This window comes from Bos grunniens, chromosome 14 (assembly GCF_055505025.1).
Source record: "Bos grunniens cultivar Pamir isolate PY7600 chromosome 14, Bosgru_T2T1.0, whole genome shotgun sequence".
Lineage (NCBI taxonomy): Eukaryota > Metazoa > Chordata > Mammalia > Artiodactyla > Bovidae > Bos > Bos grunniens.
In genome coordinates this window covers 12,817,316-12,834,253 of record NC_141178.1, presented here as the reverse complement: position 1 = coordinate 12,834,253, position 16,938 = coordinate 12,817,316, and the positions used below count along the sequence as shown (strand labels likewise).

At 40.1% G+C, this 16,938-nt stretch overlaps 1 protein-coding gene across 6 annotated transcripts in view; it reads right to left on the bottom strand.

Moving 5' to 3' along the window:
* Nucleotides 1–16,938, bottom strand: part of INTS8 (integrator complex subunit 8) — a 53,510-nt gene that overhangs the window by 9,302 nt on the left and 27,270 nt on the right. For 4 of the 6 annotated variants that reach the window (XM_086335960.1, XM_086335958.1, XM_086335963.1 and 1 more), the window contains 11 exons: nt 15,936–16,057; nt 11,548–11,732; nt 11,127–11,160; nt 10,298–10,354; nt 10,149–10,210; nt 6,981–7,099; nt 5,616–5,719; nt 4,816–4,866; nt 2,487–2,560; nt 2,348–2,412; nt 2,134–2,177 (listed from right to left, as the gene is read on the bottom strand). In XM_086335960.1, coding sequence (XP_086192086.1) covers nt 2,134–2,177; nt 2,348–2,412; nt 2,487–2,560; nt 4,816–4,866; nt 5,616–5,719; nt 6,981–7,099; nt 10,149–10,210; nt 10,298–10,354; nt 11,127–11,160; nt 11,548–11,732; nt 15,936–16,057 — 917 coding nt within the window. Of the gene's footprint in view, nt 1–2,133; nt 2,178–2,347; nt 2,413–2,486; nt 2,561–4,815; nt 4,867–5,615; nt 5,720–6,980; nt 7,100–10,148; nt 10,211–10,297; nt 10,355–11,126; nt 11,161–11,547; nt 11,733–14,200; nt 15,350–15,935; nt 16,058–16,938 lie in introns of those variants that run through there. The other 2 variants (XR_015140491.1, XM_086335962.1) reach the window with 2 other exon arrangements.

The following is a 16,938-nucleotide window of genomic DNA, read 5'->3' as shown; positions in this document are numbered from 1 at the left end:
GAGATAACCAACTGAAAGGGATAGAATGACTGAAGGGATAGAATCAAATGCATAAAAACGTATCTTCATAAAGGAGTAGCATAAACATACTGAGTACAGTTGGCGATTATTTCAAAGGTGGAAAGTAGGGATCTGAAATAGGAATTTGAAGCTGGCACTCACAGGGCCGTAACTCCCAAGACTATAACTTTCACAAGGACAGGAACTGATCAGTCTTTTTTTCTTGTCTACTTCAAACACAAGGAAGTTACTGAAGATGGGAAAAGCAGAGAGAGGACAGTGTGGGGGGGATGAATTTGGAGATTGGGACTCACATATATACACTACTGCATATAAAAAAAAATAAGAACCTACTGAATACTTAATAGGGCAAAAATCTAAAATATTCCCTAAAAAGAAGGCAGACCGCTGACTACTGGCAGGTGGACAAAAGAAATCAGGGGCCAACTAAGGCTGCAGGCCATGGAGTACACAAGCCAGTGTCTGCGGTACTCCAGGCCAGTAGGAAAGAAGGCAGGTTGGGAAAGGGTTGACAGACTGGGGACTTGGTCATGAAACTTGAACATCTCATGATCATGAGAAATATGAAAGTCAACAGGTAAGAAAGGGACAGATTACTGGCAGATCTTAATAGAGTAACTCTGTTAAAAGGCCTGGCTATGGATACTGGAGGTTGATGAAGAATAAGGGGACAATGAAACTTGGAATGTTGGGGAGCTGGATAAGTCGATTATACATCTTTTGATGCATGCAGAGGAACAACTAGGTTAGCGTTTAGGTGAGCTAATGAGGTAGGTTTAAGCTTCCAAGAAGGGGCTTAAAAAATGATACAAGTAGAGGTAATCTGGAAATCTCATCAGGGTACTGAGAAATTTTCAGCATTAACTTCCAACGCTGGTTAAGTTGTAAACGAAACAATGAGTAGCTTCCAATAAAGTGGAACTGGCACTACATTCCTTGCCTTTCTCTTTTTTTTTTTAAAGATGCTGTTGTCACTCTGTGGCCTCTAAATAATGGCCATACAGTTTAGTCCAAATAGAAAGCTTTAAAATATCAACAACCTCAGATACACAGATGATACCGTTCTAATGGCAGAAAGTGAAGAGGAACTAGATGGCCTCTTGAGGGTGAAAGAGGAGAGTGAAAAAGCCAGCTTAAAACTCAACATTCAAAAAACTAACATCATATCTAATCCCAACACTTCAGGGCAAACAGAAGGGGAAAACACGGAAGCAGTGAAATTTCATTTTCTTGGGCTCCAAAATTACTGTGGATGGTGACTGCAGCCACGAAATTAAAAGACCCTTCCTTCTTGGAAAGAAAGCTATGACAAACCTGGGCAATGTATTAAAAAGCGGAGACATCACTTTGCCAACAAAGGTCCTCATAGCCAAAGCTGTGGTTTTTCCAATAGTCACATATGGATGTGAGAGTTGGACCATAAAGAAGGCTGAGCGCTGAAGAACTGATGCTTTCAAATTGTGATGTTGGAGAAGACTCTTGAGAGTCCCTTGGACTGCAAAGAGATCCAACCAGTCCATCCTAAAGGAAATCAACCCTGAATATTCATTGGAATGATGCTGAAGCTCTAGTACTTTGGCCACCTGATGGGAAGAGCTAACTCATTAGAAAAGACCCTGATGCTGGGAAAGACTGAAGACAAAAGGAGAAGGGGGCAGAGGATAAGATGATTGGATGGCATCACCGACTCAATGGACATGAACTTGAGCAAATTCCAGGAGACAGTGAAGGAGAGAGGAGCCTGGCACGCTGCAGTCCATGGGGTCGCAAAGAGTGGGACACAACTCAGCGACTGAACAACAACAGGAAAATAATGATTTCTAGGAAGGTGACAACTGAGGAGAAACCTGAGCGAAGTTAAAAAAGAATGTTCCTGAAAGAGAAAATTTTACAGACACTTCGGTGGTGAATGTTCTTGGCATGCTCAAAGAATGGTAGGGGTACTGGGGTAGCAGAACTTAGCAAAGGGGAGTCGAGTGACTAGCTAGAGGTCAGGTCCCTCTCAACCTTGCAGACCACGGTAAGGACACCAACACTGTATAAGACAAGAAATAGTTTAGTATTAGGGAAATTAAGTTTATCACTGAAGAATCAAAGCACAAAATAACTTACTGCAATTTGTCTTTTATCTGTTTCTCCTCTTTTATGATGAAGATCTAAATGAATCAGTTAAGAATAATAAATTTAATACTATTACATATCATGATATAGAGGCTCTGTTCTGTTCTTCATTTTTTATTTAGAAAATACACAATATTAAATACGTCTTTAATTTACAGAAAATGAACTGTTCTAGTAACACACACATATGTTAATGAAAGGATACAAGTCAAATATTCCAAAATGGTAACATCCCATATGTAGTCATAGTAGGAGTCCATTGCATCATGACTGAAAAACAGAATTCAGTTATTTAATCTTCCTTAAGCAGAAAATTTCAACTCTATTTTAAAAACCGTTCATACCTGTTTTGTTCCTGCAGTGATTTAAAGGCTGTTTTGTAGTCAATCTCTCTGAGGAACTGACATAAAATTGCCACCTACATAAACAAAGAATTAAAAATGGTTTCACATACTGAACTTATGGTTGCTGTGGGGAAGGGATAGTTAGGGATTTAGGGAAGGTCATGTACACACTGCTGTATTTAAAATGGATAACAAACTACCAAGGACCTAGTATATAGCACGTGGAACTCTGCTCGATGTTACGTGCCAGTCTGGACGGGTGGGGGCCTTAGGGGAGAATATATGTACAGCTGAGTCCCTTCACTGTTCACCTGAAGCACCACACCACTGTTAATCAGCTATACCCCAATACAAACTAAAAAGGTTAAAGTTTGGGGGAAAAATAATGACTCCTGGTTTTGCAGGGGTAGTTTTTAATGATTCTCATGTCCAGAATGTATGCTTTGTCGCTCAGTCGTGTCCAGCTCTTGGTGACCCCGCAGTCTGTAGCCTGCCAGGCTCCTTCCATGGGATTCTCTAGGCAAGAATACTGGAGTGGGTTGCCATGCCCTCCTCCAGGGGATATTCCCAACGCAGGGATTGAATCCTACTCTCTGGCAGCAGGCGAATTCTTTACCATCTGAGCCACCAGGGAAGCCCTATGTTAAGAATATATTCTCTAACTTAAGAGGCCTTGCAGATCAGGCTGAATAAATCAGCTCGTATGTATGGAATCCATTCAATTTTAATGGTAAAAATCCTTACATGTGTCTGTCTGCCCAATATTTTCTTCACCAGTAACTTAAATCATAACATTTTTAGAGCTTTACCTGAATGAGAGGCTGGCAAAAAGCCGGTTTAGAAAATCAAAGGGAATAGAAAACTGACCAAAGTGTTAAATGTTCAAGGACATACATCCAATGGATGTTCCTCCAATTAGGCCTTTCACAGCTGGCAAGTACAGAAGCTCATTTGGGCAACATGTAAGCTGCCAGTCTGCTTAAGATTAAAGACAGATCCATTTCAACCAGGTATGTAGGTCATAATGCTGATCTCTTTCTTAAATATTTATAGAACTTTTAAAATTATTATTCACATACCAAAATATGAACCCTTTCAGAGTATAAAATTCAGTGCTTTTTACTATATTCACAAAATTGTACAACCATCACCACTATCTAATTCCAAAACATTGCATTCCCCTACCCCAGGGGAAAAAATCCATATCCATTAGCAGTCCCTCTCCAGTTCCCTCCCACCTCCTCTCCTGGTCTCTGACAACCAATAACCTACACTGACTCTACCCATTTGCTTATTCTGGACATTTCATATAAAGGGGATCATACAAAACAAAGCTTTTCGTAATCTGGCTGTTTTTTCACTCAACATAAAACATATAGGATTCATCTCTGTTGTAGCAAATATCAGTACTTCATCCCTGTTCATGGCTGAATAATATTCCACGATATAAATCTACCAGATTTTGTTTATCCATTCATCAGCAGATGAGCATTTGGGTTGTTTCCACTTTTGTCTATTATGAATAATGAATGTGCTGTGCTACAAACATTTCACATATAAATCCTTTTGTGGATAAATGTTTTCAGCTTTGTTGGTTATATACTTATGAGTGAAACTGCTGGGTCATACAGTAGGGAATTTGATGTTTACTTTCTTGAGCAGGCAGCAAACTGTTTTCCAAAAAGGCTGCCCCACTGTATATTCCTACCAGCCACATGAGGGTTCTAATTTCTCCACAGCTTCACCAATACTTGTTTCTGTCTTTCAATTACTGCCTCCTCATATGTGTGAAGTGATATCTCATTGTGGTATTGATTTACGTTTCCCTAATGATTAATATGGAACTTCCCTGGTGGCTCAGATGGTAAAGAATCTGCCTGCAATGCAAGAGACCCAGGTTCAATCCTTGGGTCAGGAAGACCACTGGAGAAAGCAATGGTTATCCACTCCAATATTCTTGCCCAGAGAATCCCATGGAGAGAGGAGCCTGGCAAGCTATAGTCCATGGGGTCACAAAGAGTCAGACATGACTGAGAGACTAACACACACACAGTGATTAATGCACATATCTACTCTTAAATATTAGATATACTTGAGAATGGCTTTTCTATTTATAAGGTTCAAAGGCCAATGTTTTATAACCCACACTTTCATTTCAGTTAAAATTCTGTAAACTCTTAAAAAAAATTTAAAGATCATGCCAAATTCTTAAATGCCGTAAATTTAAGGAATTATGACATGGAAAATACTTCCCAGTGCAATGCCTTGTATTTACTATAAACTCTAACTTACAAGACAAGAGACCAACATCATAATTTTATAAACTAACCTGTGTGTGGCAATTCAGCAAAGAACAGCACTTTATCATTCGTTTTATTACCTATAAAAACAAAATTCTCATTATTTTAAAAAACTAATTGATAAGAATTGTAACAAATGTTCCACTCTGACGTGGGATGTCAATCACCAGGTAGGTTGTACATGTGCAGGGATAGGAAGAATAGAAGAACTCTATTATTTTTCACTCAATTTTGTTGTGAATCTAAAACTGCTCTAAAAAACAGAACTTCTAATTTTAAAAACCTAATTATTAAAAGATTTTATATCCTATTTAAGTCATTATTGTTAAGTATTAAAAAAATGCCATTTATTATATTATGATATTGGCAGCCTAAGCAGTAGAGCATATTGGGAGAAAATGAGTAAAATTTGAGATTGAAGAGACAGAATCAACATTAAAGGCTGAGTGGATATTGGTGGAAGGATTAGAAAAGAAAAAAGGATGACACTCAGGGTTTATGCTTGGTCAACTCAAAGGGCAAAACAAAGCTGACTAAAATTTCAGTGGGGGTTTATGTTTTTGTTCTGGTGTGGGACGGTCATCAGGACAGACTGGTAGAGTAAGATGCCGAACCAGCCCTGGAGAGGTTGAGTTTGAGGTGTTTGGGAAATCAAATCAGCAATGGCTTTGGGCACGGGAACCATGAAGGCGGTCTGACCCGGAGCAATCAATCCATTTGGGAGTTACTACCACATTTATGGAAAAGAAGAAACTCAGGCAAAATGAGGCCCAGGAAAAATAATGTTTTCAGACACTTCAGAAGAAAGCAAGCGCACAACAACTTTTACCTGGTCTGTATAAACATCTGGAGGCACAGCCTTGTTAAAGAAATCAGAGCACACAGCTCCCGCCTGAAGGTAATAGTGAAGAGCCGCTGAATACTGATTTGTTGCTTGAAGCAGAAAACAGAGATAAAGATTATCTGTCATTAAATATGCAGCTAAAAAGACAGGGCCTCTTTTGTGAAGGGTCAGGTATTATTACTTCATGTGCGACAAAGCAGATTCAAACCACAGACCTAGGGGTGACGCTTAGCCAGGGCAAGAATGAGAAAAATTGGCTTTATTATTTCAACCACTTTAAAGAAGCCCTATATATAGATTGTTTTCGATTAGCCAAAATTTTACCTCAGATTTCTTGTCAAACTTACTAGTGCAGAACTTAGTACTTGGAGGCATATATTTCCCAAATGCCTATACTAGAAACAGATCTTATTTTTCTGAGACAGTTTAGAATCAGAAAATTTACTCTGAATAAAGATATTAAGATCCTGAAAATAAATTCTTTGCAGGGCTACGGTAACCATAAGCATTAAAGTTGGCAATTATTGGGCTTCCCTGGTGGTCCAGTAGTTAAGATTGCACCTTGCAATAATGCAGGGGACACCAGCTCCATCCTGGATCCACGAAGATCCCACATGCCTGGGAGCGACTACGCCCAGGCACCACACACCCACTGAGCCTGAGCTCTGGAACCTGCGGGTCACAGCGACTGAGCCCACGTGCAGCAACCACTGAAGCCCCCAGGCTCTGGAGCCTGTGCTGTTACAAAAGAAGCCCGTGCACTGCAACTGGAGAGCAGCCTCTGCTCTTTGCAAACAGAAAAGCCCTCAAACGGCAACGAGGCCCAGCACAGCCAAAAACAAAGACATATTTGTTAATTGGCCATTGTTTGTTTCAAAAATAATCCAGAAGAAAGCAAGGATGATGCAGGTGAGGGTACAGATGAAATAAGACTGGCCCTGAGTTAATTACTGCTAAAACTGGGTGGCAACAAATCTCTTCCCATGAACACAAATAATTATCGAGTGCCTGGACACATTTTAGAACCTTTAAAATAGCAATTGTGCAAACTAAATTTTAACCTCCTAAGAATGTTTTACCAACTTTTCAGATGATCACTTACTATGGGGGAAAAAAAAAAAAAACAGAAAAAAGGTGTTCAACATAAAATTAAAAACATCTGAATCAAAGATTCAGAAAAATGCATACATATAACAGTAACAATTACTCTCAATTTCATCTTGGAAGAAGATTTAGAGAATGTCAAAAACAAGACTCAAGTTTAATAAAGTACTGTAATAGTAAGTGTAACATATTTATTTTCACTTCTAGAAGAGCTACAAACACAAAGCAGTGATACATGTCACTTACCAAAATAAATGTCCGCCTGAATAATTAACCAGGAGTGGTTGTTTGGGTTTATACTGAGGGCATACCGAACTAGCTCTTTCACTGTGATCGCTACAGCTTCAAAATCCACTGACTGGAGGCTACAGGAAAAACAATACACATAATTTAGGAGTCAACTTCACAAATCTATACACACATTTATTAAAACAAACAAACAAAAGAGTCAAAATTTAAGTGAACATAAATACAATGCTAAATATTACTAGCAGTAAATATTTTAAAACTATCAAAACAACTAAATCGGAGGACGTGTGATCAGCTAACTTTTTATATGGGGCTGAAAACAATCTGATTTTTGTTTCCTTTTCCCAAAATGCCAAAGAAGGTAAACCAGGCCACTCTAAGAGTATCTTTAAACATTTTACAACGTAAAGCACAAAAAGGTGGTAGGATATGACCCTATCTCCACTGTTTATGCATAACTTACAGGCAACAAAATTTTAAAGAGATACACTGAGAAAAATTTTCCAAATGATTTTTAAGTTCTATTATCTAGAGAAAGCTACAAAAACCAAGGGTTCAAACAACAATACTGCTATATGTGGCCTTAAATCCATCCTGTGGCTTCTTACGCCTCTGGATTAGATGTTTCACTGGGTTAGGGGCAAGATATGGCAAGTGTCATCTCAGCAATGCATTTGGAAGCAATGAAGAATCCAAAAAAAGAGAGGGGAATGGGGCCAGCTGCTCTGAGCCTGGTTAAACCTGGAAATTCTGAGACACAGAATAAGACGACAGAAGTGTGAGGAGAAAAGCCAGGCCAGCACCCAGGAAACACAACCACAGCTCCTACCTCCCGGAAGCAGTGAGACCCAACGGTAGGGAAAACAGGCTTTTGATTCAGAAGCATACCACAGTTCAAGTCCCGGCTCTATCGTTTACGAGATGAACTTGGACAAGGACAATCTCTGTTGCCCTGAGGAGCTAAATTTTACCACACTTCACCACTGTTCCCAGTGCAGTGGGAAAGTACCATGGTGCTACTAGCAAACACCCAACTGTCTGCTTACAACTGATCTGTTTCTAGCTGCTCTAGGTCTTCATTTTTGCAAGTGTCTTTATTTAGCTGCAGTGAGCAGGAACTGCTCTGGAGTCAAGGTGCGTGGGCTTCTCCTTGTGCTGGCTTCTCTTGCTGCTCTTGCAGGCCCCAGAGCACACAGGCTTTCAGCAGTTGCAGCTCGCAGGCTCAGTAGTTTTGGCACACCGGCTTAGTTGCCCTTGGCATGCGGGATCTTCCGGGACCAAGGAACCTTCCTGAACCTTGTCCCCGTGCACTGGCTGGCAGATTCTTAACCACTGGATCACCAGGGAACTCCCTGTGCTAAGTCACTTCAGTCATGTCCGACTCTTTGTGACCATACGGACTGAGCCTGCCAAGCTCCTCAGTCCATGGGATTCTCCAGGCAAGATTACTGGAGTGGATTGCCATGCCCTCCTCCAGAGGATCTTCCCAACCCAGGAGTCGAACCTGTGTCTCCTGCAGCTCCTGCATTGCAGGTACATTCCTTACTGCTGAGCCACCAGGGAAGCCTACAACTAATTTATTTATGATTATTTAAATAAGTTAAGGGCTTCCTTGGTGGCTCAGATGGTAAAGAATCTGCCTGCAATGCAGGAGATCTGGGTTGCAGGAGACCTGGTAAGTGGACAGGCTGGGCCTCAAGCTCTCTGAGTCTGGCTCGGAACCTCTATGACAAACCACTGCCTCATTTATCAACACACACTGAAAAAAATCAATCAGTACTTTATAATCTAAACTTAGGCTGAAGAAGTAACACCTAAGACTTATTATAACCAAAGGCAAACAGGGATTTCCCCAGCGCCCCAAAGCAGGGGACACGGGTTCGATCCCTGGTTGGGGAACTAAGATCCCACATACCACAGCATAACTAAGCCTCCACGCCACAACTGGTGAGCCCGGGGCTCTGGAGCACACACTCTGCAACCAGAGCCCCCTCACCACTGGAGAAAGCCTGTGCACCGCAATGAAGACTCAGCATAGTCAAAAAAAAAAAGCAGAATGATCTCTACCTGATTAATGGACTGCTATTTTACAAATTTTACATAAAAATATCTGCAGTTATTCGCTTCAGGAAGCACGGTGCTGCTTTGGGAACCAAGCCTTGTAAGTGGAGGCAAGGGTCACTCACCACTTGGGGTCCTCCAAAATCCCTGTCCGAGAGAGCTTCCCATCTCTGAGACTGTTTACCTACTTACTACAATCTTTTCTTCTTCAGAGATGCCTTTATTAAGAGCAATAAAATATGCCTAGATTTCTGTGCCTACCCTTCAGGCACAAAGAAGATGACTAGGGGCTAGGGGAGAAAAGAAGAGTCATTTATGTGAGGAAACAAACGGACTCTCCTAAGTAAGAAGCTGGCATCTGTGGGAAGAGAAAAATGTAAACGGTTTCTTCTTCCACAAAAGGAGGAGCACTGTCCTCTCCCCTTAGTTGTCCGCCTCTTACTGTGGTTCCCAGGTGATAAACGGAAGAGAGAAGAGTTCTTAAAGTAATTAAAGAATTTCTTAAGGTAACGAAAAAGCATTGGGGACCTCTGACAATCAGTATTAGAAAAGCCAGGTAGAACGTCATCCTTTTATTAGCCTCCATTTTCTAATTCCACCACTGACAAGAAATCAGGATTACTGAGACTGTCTGCTGCGTCGCTTCAGCGCCTAACTCTGTGCGACCACATAGACGGCAGCCCACCAGGCTCCCCCGTCCCTGGGATTCTCCAGGCAAGAACACTGGAGTGGGTTGCCATTTCCTTCTCCAATGCATGAAAGTGAAGAGTGAAAGTGAAGTTGCTCAGTTGTGTCCGACTCTTAAGTGACCCCATGGACTGCAGCCTACCAGGCTCCTCCGTCCATGGGATTTTCCAGGCAAGAGTACTGGAGTGGGTGCCACTGATTCAATCTAAGGCTAGTACCCTTCAGCTCTTAGTTATGCCTGATGCATAATTTCTAGGAAGATCATTACTGTAATAGAGAAATATGAAGTTGGCTACAGAGTCGCAACAAATTGCAGTCTTTTAATCAAATTATTCAGGTTTATCTATATCAGTCAGGATAGTTTATATATATATATATAAAACAATTTAATAAAATGTAAGCTATAATACTTCTTACTTGGGGATGGAGGATGGCCAGATAGAAATATGTTCAGCTGTAATATCATTCACAATGTCCTCCTTATTTAAAAAAAAAGAAAAAAAAGAGTGTGATTTAAAAAGAACTTTCTTTCAAAAATTTTTTAGATGAAATTATGAAATACTGACCCGGACATTGTGAAGTTTCACAAAGAGTGACAAAATAATAGTCAAAACCAATGGTTCCTATGAGAAAGAAAACAAAGAATCCTTAAATATTATATATATCTTAATATTTCTCTATCAGCCTCAAGGATACCAAGTACTTTCCTTCAAAAGATTCTTACCCCTTTGAAAGTTATCACCTGCTTTAGTTAGGAGTACACTAGAGATTAACATTATTTTTAATCTCATGAAAGAAATCACAACACACAATTAACACAAAAATGACCAAATTTAGGTGTCTGTCCTCCCACGTCTTTTGAAATTGAATTAAAAGAACTCCTTCCCACTAGTACTTCCAGCTACCTCTAAAAACAACTGCCTTTTTATTCCTCAAACTAATATTCAGGGACTTTCCTGGTGTTCAGTGGTTAAGACTCCATGCTTCCACTGCAGGGAACACGGGTTTGATCCCTGGTGGGAGAACTAAGATCCCACAAGCTGTGTGGCATAGCTGTTTACAGAATAGAATTTAAAGAGTGGAATCTATGTCCAATAAACAAATACGATATTAATCCTATCAAAAGAATTAAAGTTAGGATTCAGATACCTAGCCCTATTATGAAGACTTCTTTATAATTTAAAAACACCTACTGTACTCACTAAAACAGAGTATGGTAAGTGCAAAATAAACTTCTCCATTCAGACTATCCCATCCTCAAAAAAAATGATCACCAAAGATAAAAAGCACATTAACAGATTACTTAAATAATCAGCATTTTAACACTCAATAATTTTTTTTATCATATCCTCAGAAATCAGCAATAGTAGTTAGACCCACTTTTACGAAACTTACCCTTAATCTTTTGAGGAAAGAAAGCAGTTCACTCCTACAAAGACACAAATTTTTGTATATACATTTAATACCAGAAATTCAAAATAAAAACAAGAAAGTAAATTCTAGGTGAAGTTCTAGTCCTAACTTTTCAGTTCTATATGTATAAAAGAGTATAATATTCTATTGTTATACTAACCTAATAAAATGTCTTTCCTGTTTTAATTACATGTGACATCTTCAGTACTATCCAACCAGACACTGTTGATAGGAAATACACAGGTATTTCCTAAGTTGGTGCTATTAGACAAGTCCATCCCAGATCAGCACCAGAGAATTCTTACATTGTCCATTTTTATGATACACAAGGATAATGACAGACGTTCTTAGAACAGTACAAAATAGTATAAATAACTTAAAAAATAAACTGATAGAAACATACCGATACATTATACCTAATGTAGATTCCCTCTGCTTTATTAAACTAACTCTGCCATCATTTCCTCGTTTGTGTTGACTGGACACACTACAGATCTGAACCACAACTTCCCAAAGGTCTTTAGCAGTCCGTCTACTTTCTTTAGGGCCTGGAAGTTCTTTGCATGTAGCTGCTAAAAGCTGTCCAAGCTATAACATGAAAAACAGAAAACACACAGAAGATAATCTGTAATGTCATACATGCCATTTCTATTCCTGAGAACATCTGAACAAAGATCGAAGCTGGCCGCACAGAGGAAGCACAGTATTTGATGCTGGCCTCTATCTGACCACTGGGGGATTCAGAGCTCGCTGTACACTGACAGATCTGAATCAGATCTGGGAAGAGGATCCTCTGGTTCCACCACATTACAAACCTTGTTTCTAAACAACCAGTCTAAGGAGAACAAAAACAGCATAGTCTAATGAGGATAAAAGTGAAACAAGGCAAAGAGACATGCTATTAAGTGGGGGGAAAAAGTTGCTAAATACACTTACTATGATCCCACTTGAAAAAAAAAAAAAAGCCTGTAATGGAATATATACATGACAGTGTTAACTATAAAAGCCCAGAGATGAGATTAAAATAGTGGTTAAATTTCACTCACACCCACACATTTTTTTAATGAAAAAAATGAGGAAAAAATATAGACACTGAAGTTGGCAGAACAGAGGAACAAGATTTAGAGCAACTTTTCTCTAAGGAAAATGGGAGCCACTGGGGATGTAACTACTGCTGATGTGAGGAGGCAGAATTAAGGAAGCACAGATTACTGAAAGGGACCGGTCTGAACAAAGGCAGCCTTCAGGACCTGAGGTGGAGAAGGATCCAGAACGAACACACACAGCACACACCCCGGCAGAAGTGCAGGAGCGTGAGAACGCGCCGTGAGGACGGGCTGGGAGCGCGCTGGCACCGAGGACAGGCTGGAGGGCAGGCCAGGAAGGAGAGGCTCCCGCACCTGAAGAGGCTGGCGGGCTCGGCCCAAGCCAGGCCTTTGTCCTGCACCACTGCGACCTAAGTGAGCACCAACCTCTCCTCCTCCTCCCACCAGCCAGCCTCCGATAATCCAAGTGCCCATCAACGCTGTCCATTTTCCTAGACTACACTACCCCCACCCTGATCTGCGAGGGAGGTTGGACAGTTTTTAATATTTCGAAAGGTCTTTAGTCACATGCTTAAGAGCTTCTTTCCTTTTTGTGATAAGCAGGTATTTAAAGAAATAAAATACATAACAGAATGGAAAATAAAATCGATTTAAACCACTTACTGTTTCATTACCCAGGGATAATGACTATTAATAGCCTTCCAGACTCTTCCCTATGCATGTGTATTAATATTCCACATGAAATTCAAAGTCTGAAAGGTGCTCTACACTGTATAATTTTTAATACACATCCCACACTCTAGACTTCTTTCTCTACTTTCTCCTCTATGCTAACAAGGGAACAAGGGGCCAGCTAAGGAAGAAGGCACGCAAAACCCTAACCCAGATGAGACAATGGGACGCCTGAGTGGCCCTGCAGCAAGGTCACCCCTTACCCTTCCTCCTCTGCAGACAGATGGGGGGAAGTGCAGGAAGCAGGGGCTAACCGAGCCCAGGGTTAGGTAACCAACAGCACAGCCTTCTGCACTGCGGGCCCTCAAACACGCAGCCAACCTCTCTGGTGCACGGCTCCACCGAATTCACTGCTAAGATGAATAAAAAGAGAAGCTACAGCACCATCTTAATACCAAGCCACCATTCTCAGTGGACATGACCATCATGAAACAAAATGGTCTCACATGAGGGCTTACTAAAGCCTAAGGGACTGCTGGGCATAATCAGAAAAATTCCCTAAATATGAGGAACTCCCATCTCACAAAACTGACTGAAAACACAGGTATAATCCAAAGTCTGAAATTACAAAGAGAAGGATAATTCACAGACAACAATATATTTTTATGAACAATCAGAAAGAAAACAAAAAAGGAGGGAAAACCAAAAAAATCAGTAACCCTCCAAAGAGCTGAAATAAAATGAACTGTTTTTCAAAAGACATACATGAAATAAGAAGGAAGAAACAAATAACCGAAGACAAATGTAAAAATCTTGCAAGGTTCCCAGACAGCCATCAATTTAAGGGACTATGTACCAAAGATGAGATGAGGGCAGATAAGAACAACAAAAGGTAATACAAGCATTAAGAAAAGAATAAGGGCATCCCTGGTGGTCCAGAAGTTAAGAATCTGCCTTGCAATGTAGGGGATACAGGTACGATCCCCGGTCAGGGAAGATCCCACGTGCCGCAGGGCACCTAAGCCCACAAGCTGCAATTACGGAAGCCGTGCGCCCTAGAACCTGTGCTCTGCAGCAAGTGAAGCCACCACGATGAGAAGCCCCCAATCGTCATAACCAGAGAAATCCCAAGGGCAGCAACAAAGATAAATAAATAAGCATTTTTACAAAAGAATAAAGAAACTTGGGATGAAATGCATACATAAAGTCTTAAATCGTGAAACTTCTTTTTAAACTCTAAGACCAGAAAGGGAGAAAAGCTCACTGCTTCTTCAGGGCAAACACAGTATTAACAAATGAAAGATTTGTTTTCTTAGAGAAAACATCTCCGTATTTTTTTTTTTTCGTATTTTTCAAGTTCTCTGCACAGAGAAGTATTTTCAGTGGTACAGGAGAGATGCAATTAAGAAAAAAAAAAAATAAACAACATACCATCAATTCACTGAATGAATTCTTTCACATGGAAATAATTACTAATACCAAACATGCGCACTAATAAGGGGGCTTCCAGTGGTAAAGAATCCACCTGCCAATGCAGGAGACATAAGAGACTCGGGTTCTATCCCTGGATCGGGAAGATCCCTTGGAGGAGGGCAAGGCAACCCACTCCAGTATTCTTGCCTGGAGGATCCCCATGGACAGAGGAGCCTGGCAGGCTACAGTCCATAGGGTCACAAAGAGTCAGATACAACTAAAGTGACCTTGCAAGCACACTAATAAGAATCAGGCATCAACTTAAGAGAGTTTAACAGGCTTTGAGGAAGGGTAAGGAGTACATTAAGGCTGTATATTGTCACCCTGCTTATTTAACTTCTATGCAGAGTACATCATGAGAAACGCTGGGCTGGAAGAAGCACAAGCTGGAATCAAGATTGCCGGGAGAAATATCAATAACCTCAGATATCCAGATGACACCAACCTTATGGCAGAAAGTGAAGAGGAACTAAAAAGCCTCTTGATGAAAGTGAAAGAGGAGAGTGAAAAAGTTGGCTTAAAGCTCAACATTCAGAAAACGAAGATCATGGCATATGGTCCCATCACATCATGGGAAATAGATGGGGAATCAGTGGAAACAGTGTCAGACTTTATTTTGGGGGCTCCAAAATCACTGCAGACGATGATTGCAGCCATGAAATTAAAAGACGCTTACTCCTTGGAAGGAAAGTTATGACCAACCTAGATAGCATATCCAAAAACAGAGACGTTACTTTGCCAACAAAGGTCCGTCTAGTCAAGGCTATGGTTTTTCCAGTGGTCATGTATGGATGTAAGAGTTGAACTGTGAAGAAAGCTGAGAGCCGAAGAATTGATGCTTCTGAACTGTGGTGTTGGAGAAGACTCTTGAAGTCTCTTGGACTGCAAGGAGATCCAACCAGTCCATCCTAAAGGAGATCAGTCCTGGGTGTTCATTGGAAGGAGTGATGCTAAAGCATCCAGTACTTTGGCCACCTCATGCGAAGAGTTGACTCGTTGGAAAAGACCCTGATGCTGGGAGGGATTGGGGGCAGGAGGAGAAGGGGACGACAGAGGATGAGATGGTTGGATGGCATCACCGACTCGACGGACATGAGGTTTGAGTGAACTCCGGGAGTTGGTGATGGACAGGGAGGCCTGGCATGCTGCGATTCATGGGGTCGCAAAGAGCCGGACACGACTGAGCGACTGAACTGCACTGAAGGTGCTCACGTGGAAATGGGCACAGTTCATCCCTGGCGGCTCCCTCAGTTCTACCCCAGGTACTCCAGAGCTAAAGGCAGGGTCTGACTACATCAATCAAGAAAAACTAATTAACTCCTCACTAGTTTAGGATTATACCAAAATGTTGTCTGTTAACAAAATAATTTTTGCTTACATTTTCTTAACTATATGTTACTAGGAAAAACATATTAAGAGAGGGCAAACTCAAGTGCCTTAATTATCAAAAACTATATTCTTACCTGCAAACCAATATATTTGTCCACACTTATATTCAAACTTAGAAACTAGATAAGTTCCCTAAGGAGTACAAATCTAAGGAAATTGGTCCAATAATCCCACCCTAATAATTCTTTTATTTATATTAAACATGAATTACCTTCACAAACGGATTACTCTGGAGTAGAAACGCAGGAACTTGCAGAGTAAGGTATTCATTTTCCCTCCAGTTTAACATAAAAGCCACACACTCCTCAGAAATAACTTGGCGAAAAGGAATATCTAAAAAGCAAAGAAGAAAGTAGTTAAAATTACTACCATAACATTAAAAGAAAAAAGCAAATAGGTGCTCAGATTCCAGTTGAGTAAATGAAAAACAACAGTTACAGATGAAAAAAATAGAAAAACACTAACATTTTATACTTTTCTTCTAGAAAGTCTAATATTTTCCAATAATAGACTGCCACAGTTTCCACTACTAATCAACAAAATTCTCCACTAACACCTTAAGATGCCTAATACTCTACTGTAGAAGTGTAGGTGTTGGTATCTAGCCTCTACAAATTTATAATTTAAATGTGTGGAGAATAACCATACAAACAAAACAAATATATGATGGTACAGTATAACCTGCTAGCATATTTAGAGTGCAGAAACAGGTAAACTATGTGTAAAACCTGCAGTAAGTCTAAACTAATATTTTTCATTTTTAATAGTTTTTCTGAGTAAAGCATGATAAATATTCATGACACAAATCATTTACTCATTCAAAAAATATTATACCAGCAACAATTTTAAATAAATATATGAGGAAAAAAGTCAGTCAGAATTGTTTAACAATTATTGCCTTTGAAATATATAATATTAAATACAACTGAATTTTTATAGCTCAAAGTATATAATAGTCAGGTTTTAATGTATTTCAAGAAAGAGGAAAAGAAACCCACTGAATACTAAATAACAACGTTGACACTTAAAATGGGGAGAGCTAGATTTTTCAGTCTTTCTAAAAAGTCTGTACCTGTGGCTATTAGTTTAATACCTCACTTTATTCCAAAAAAGCAACTGGAAACGACAAAAAAGAGGCATAGGAACACAGAAAAATTAAATAAGAATACACTCTTTGCATTATCTTCTTTTTTTTTTTTTTTGCATTATCTTCT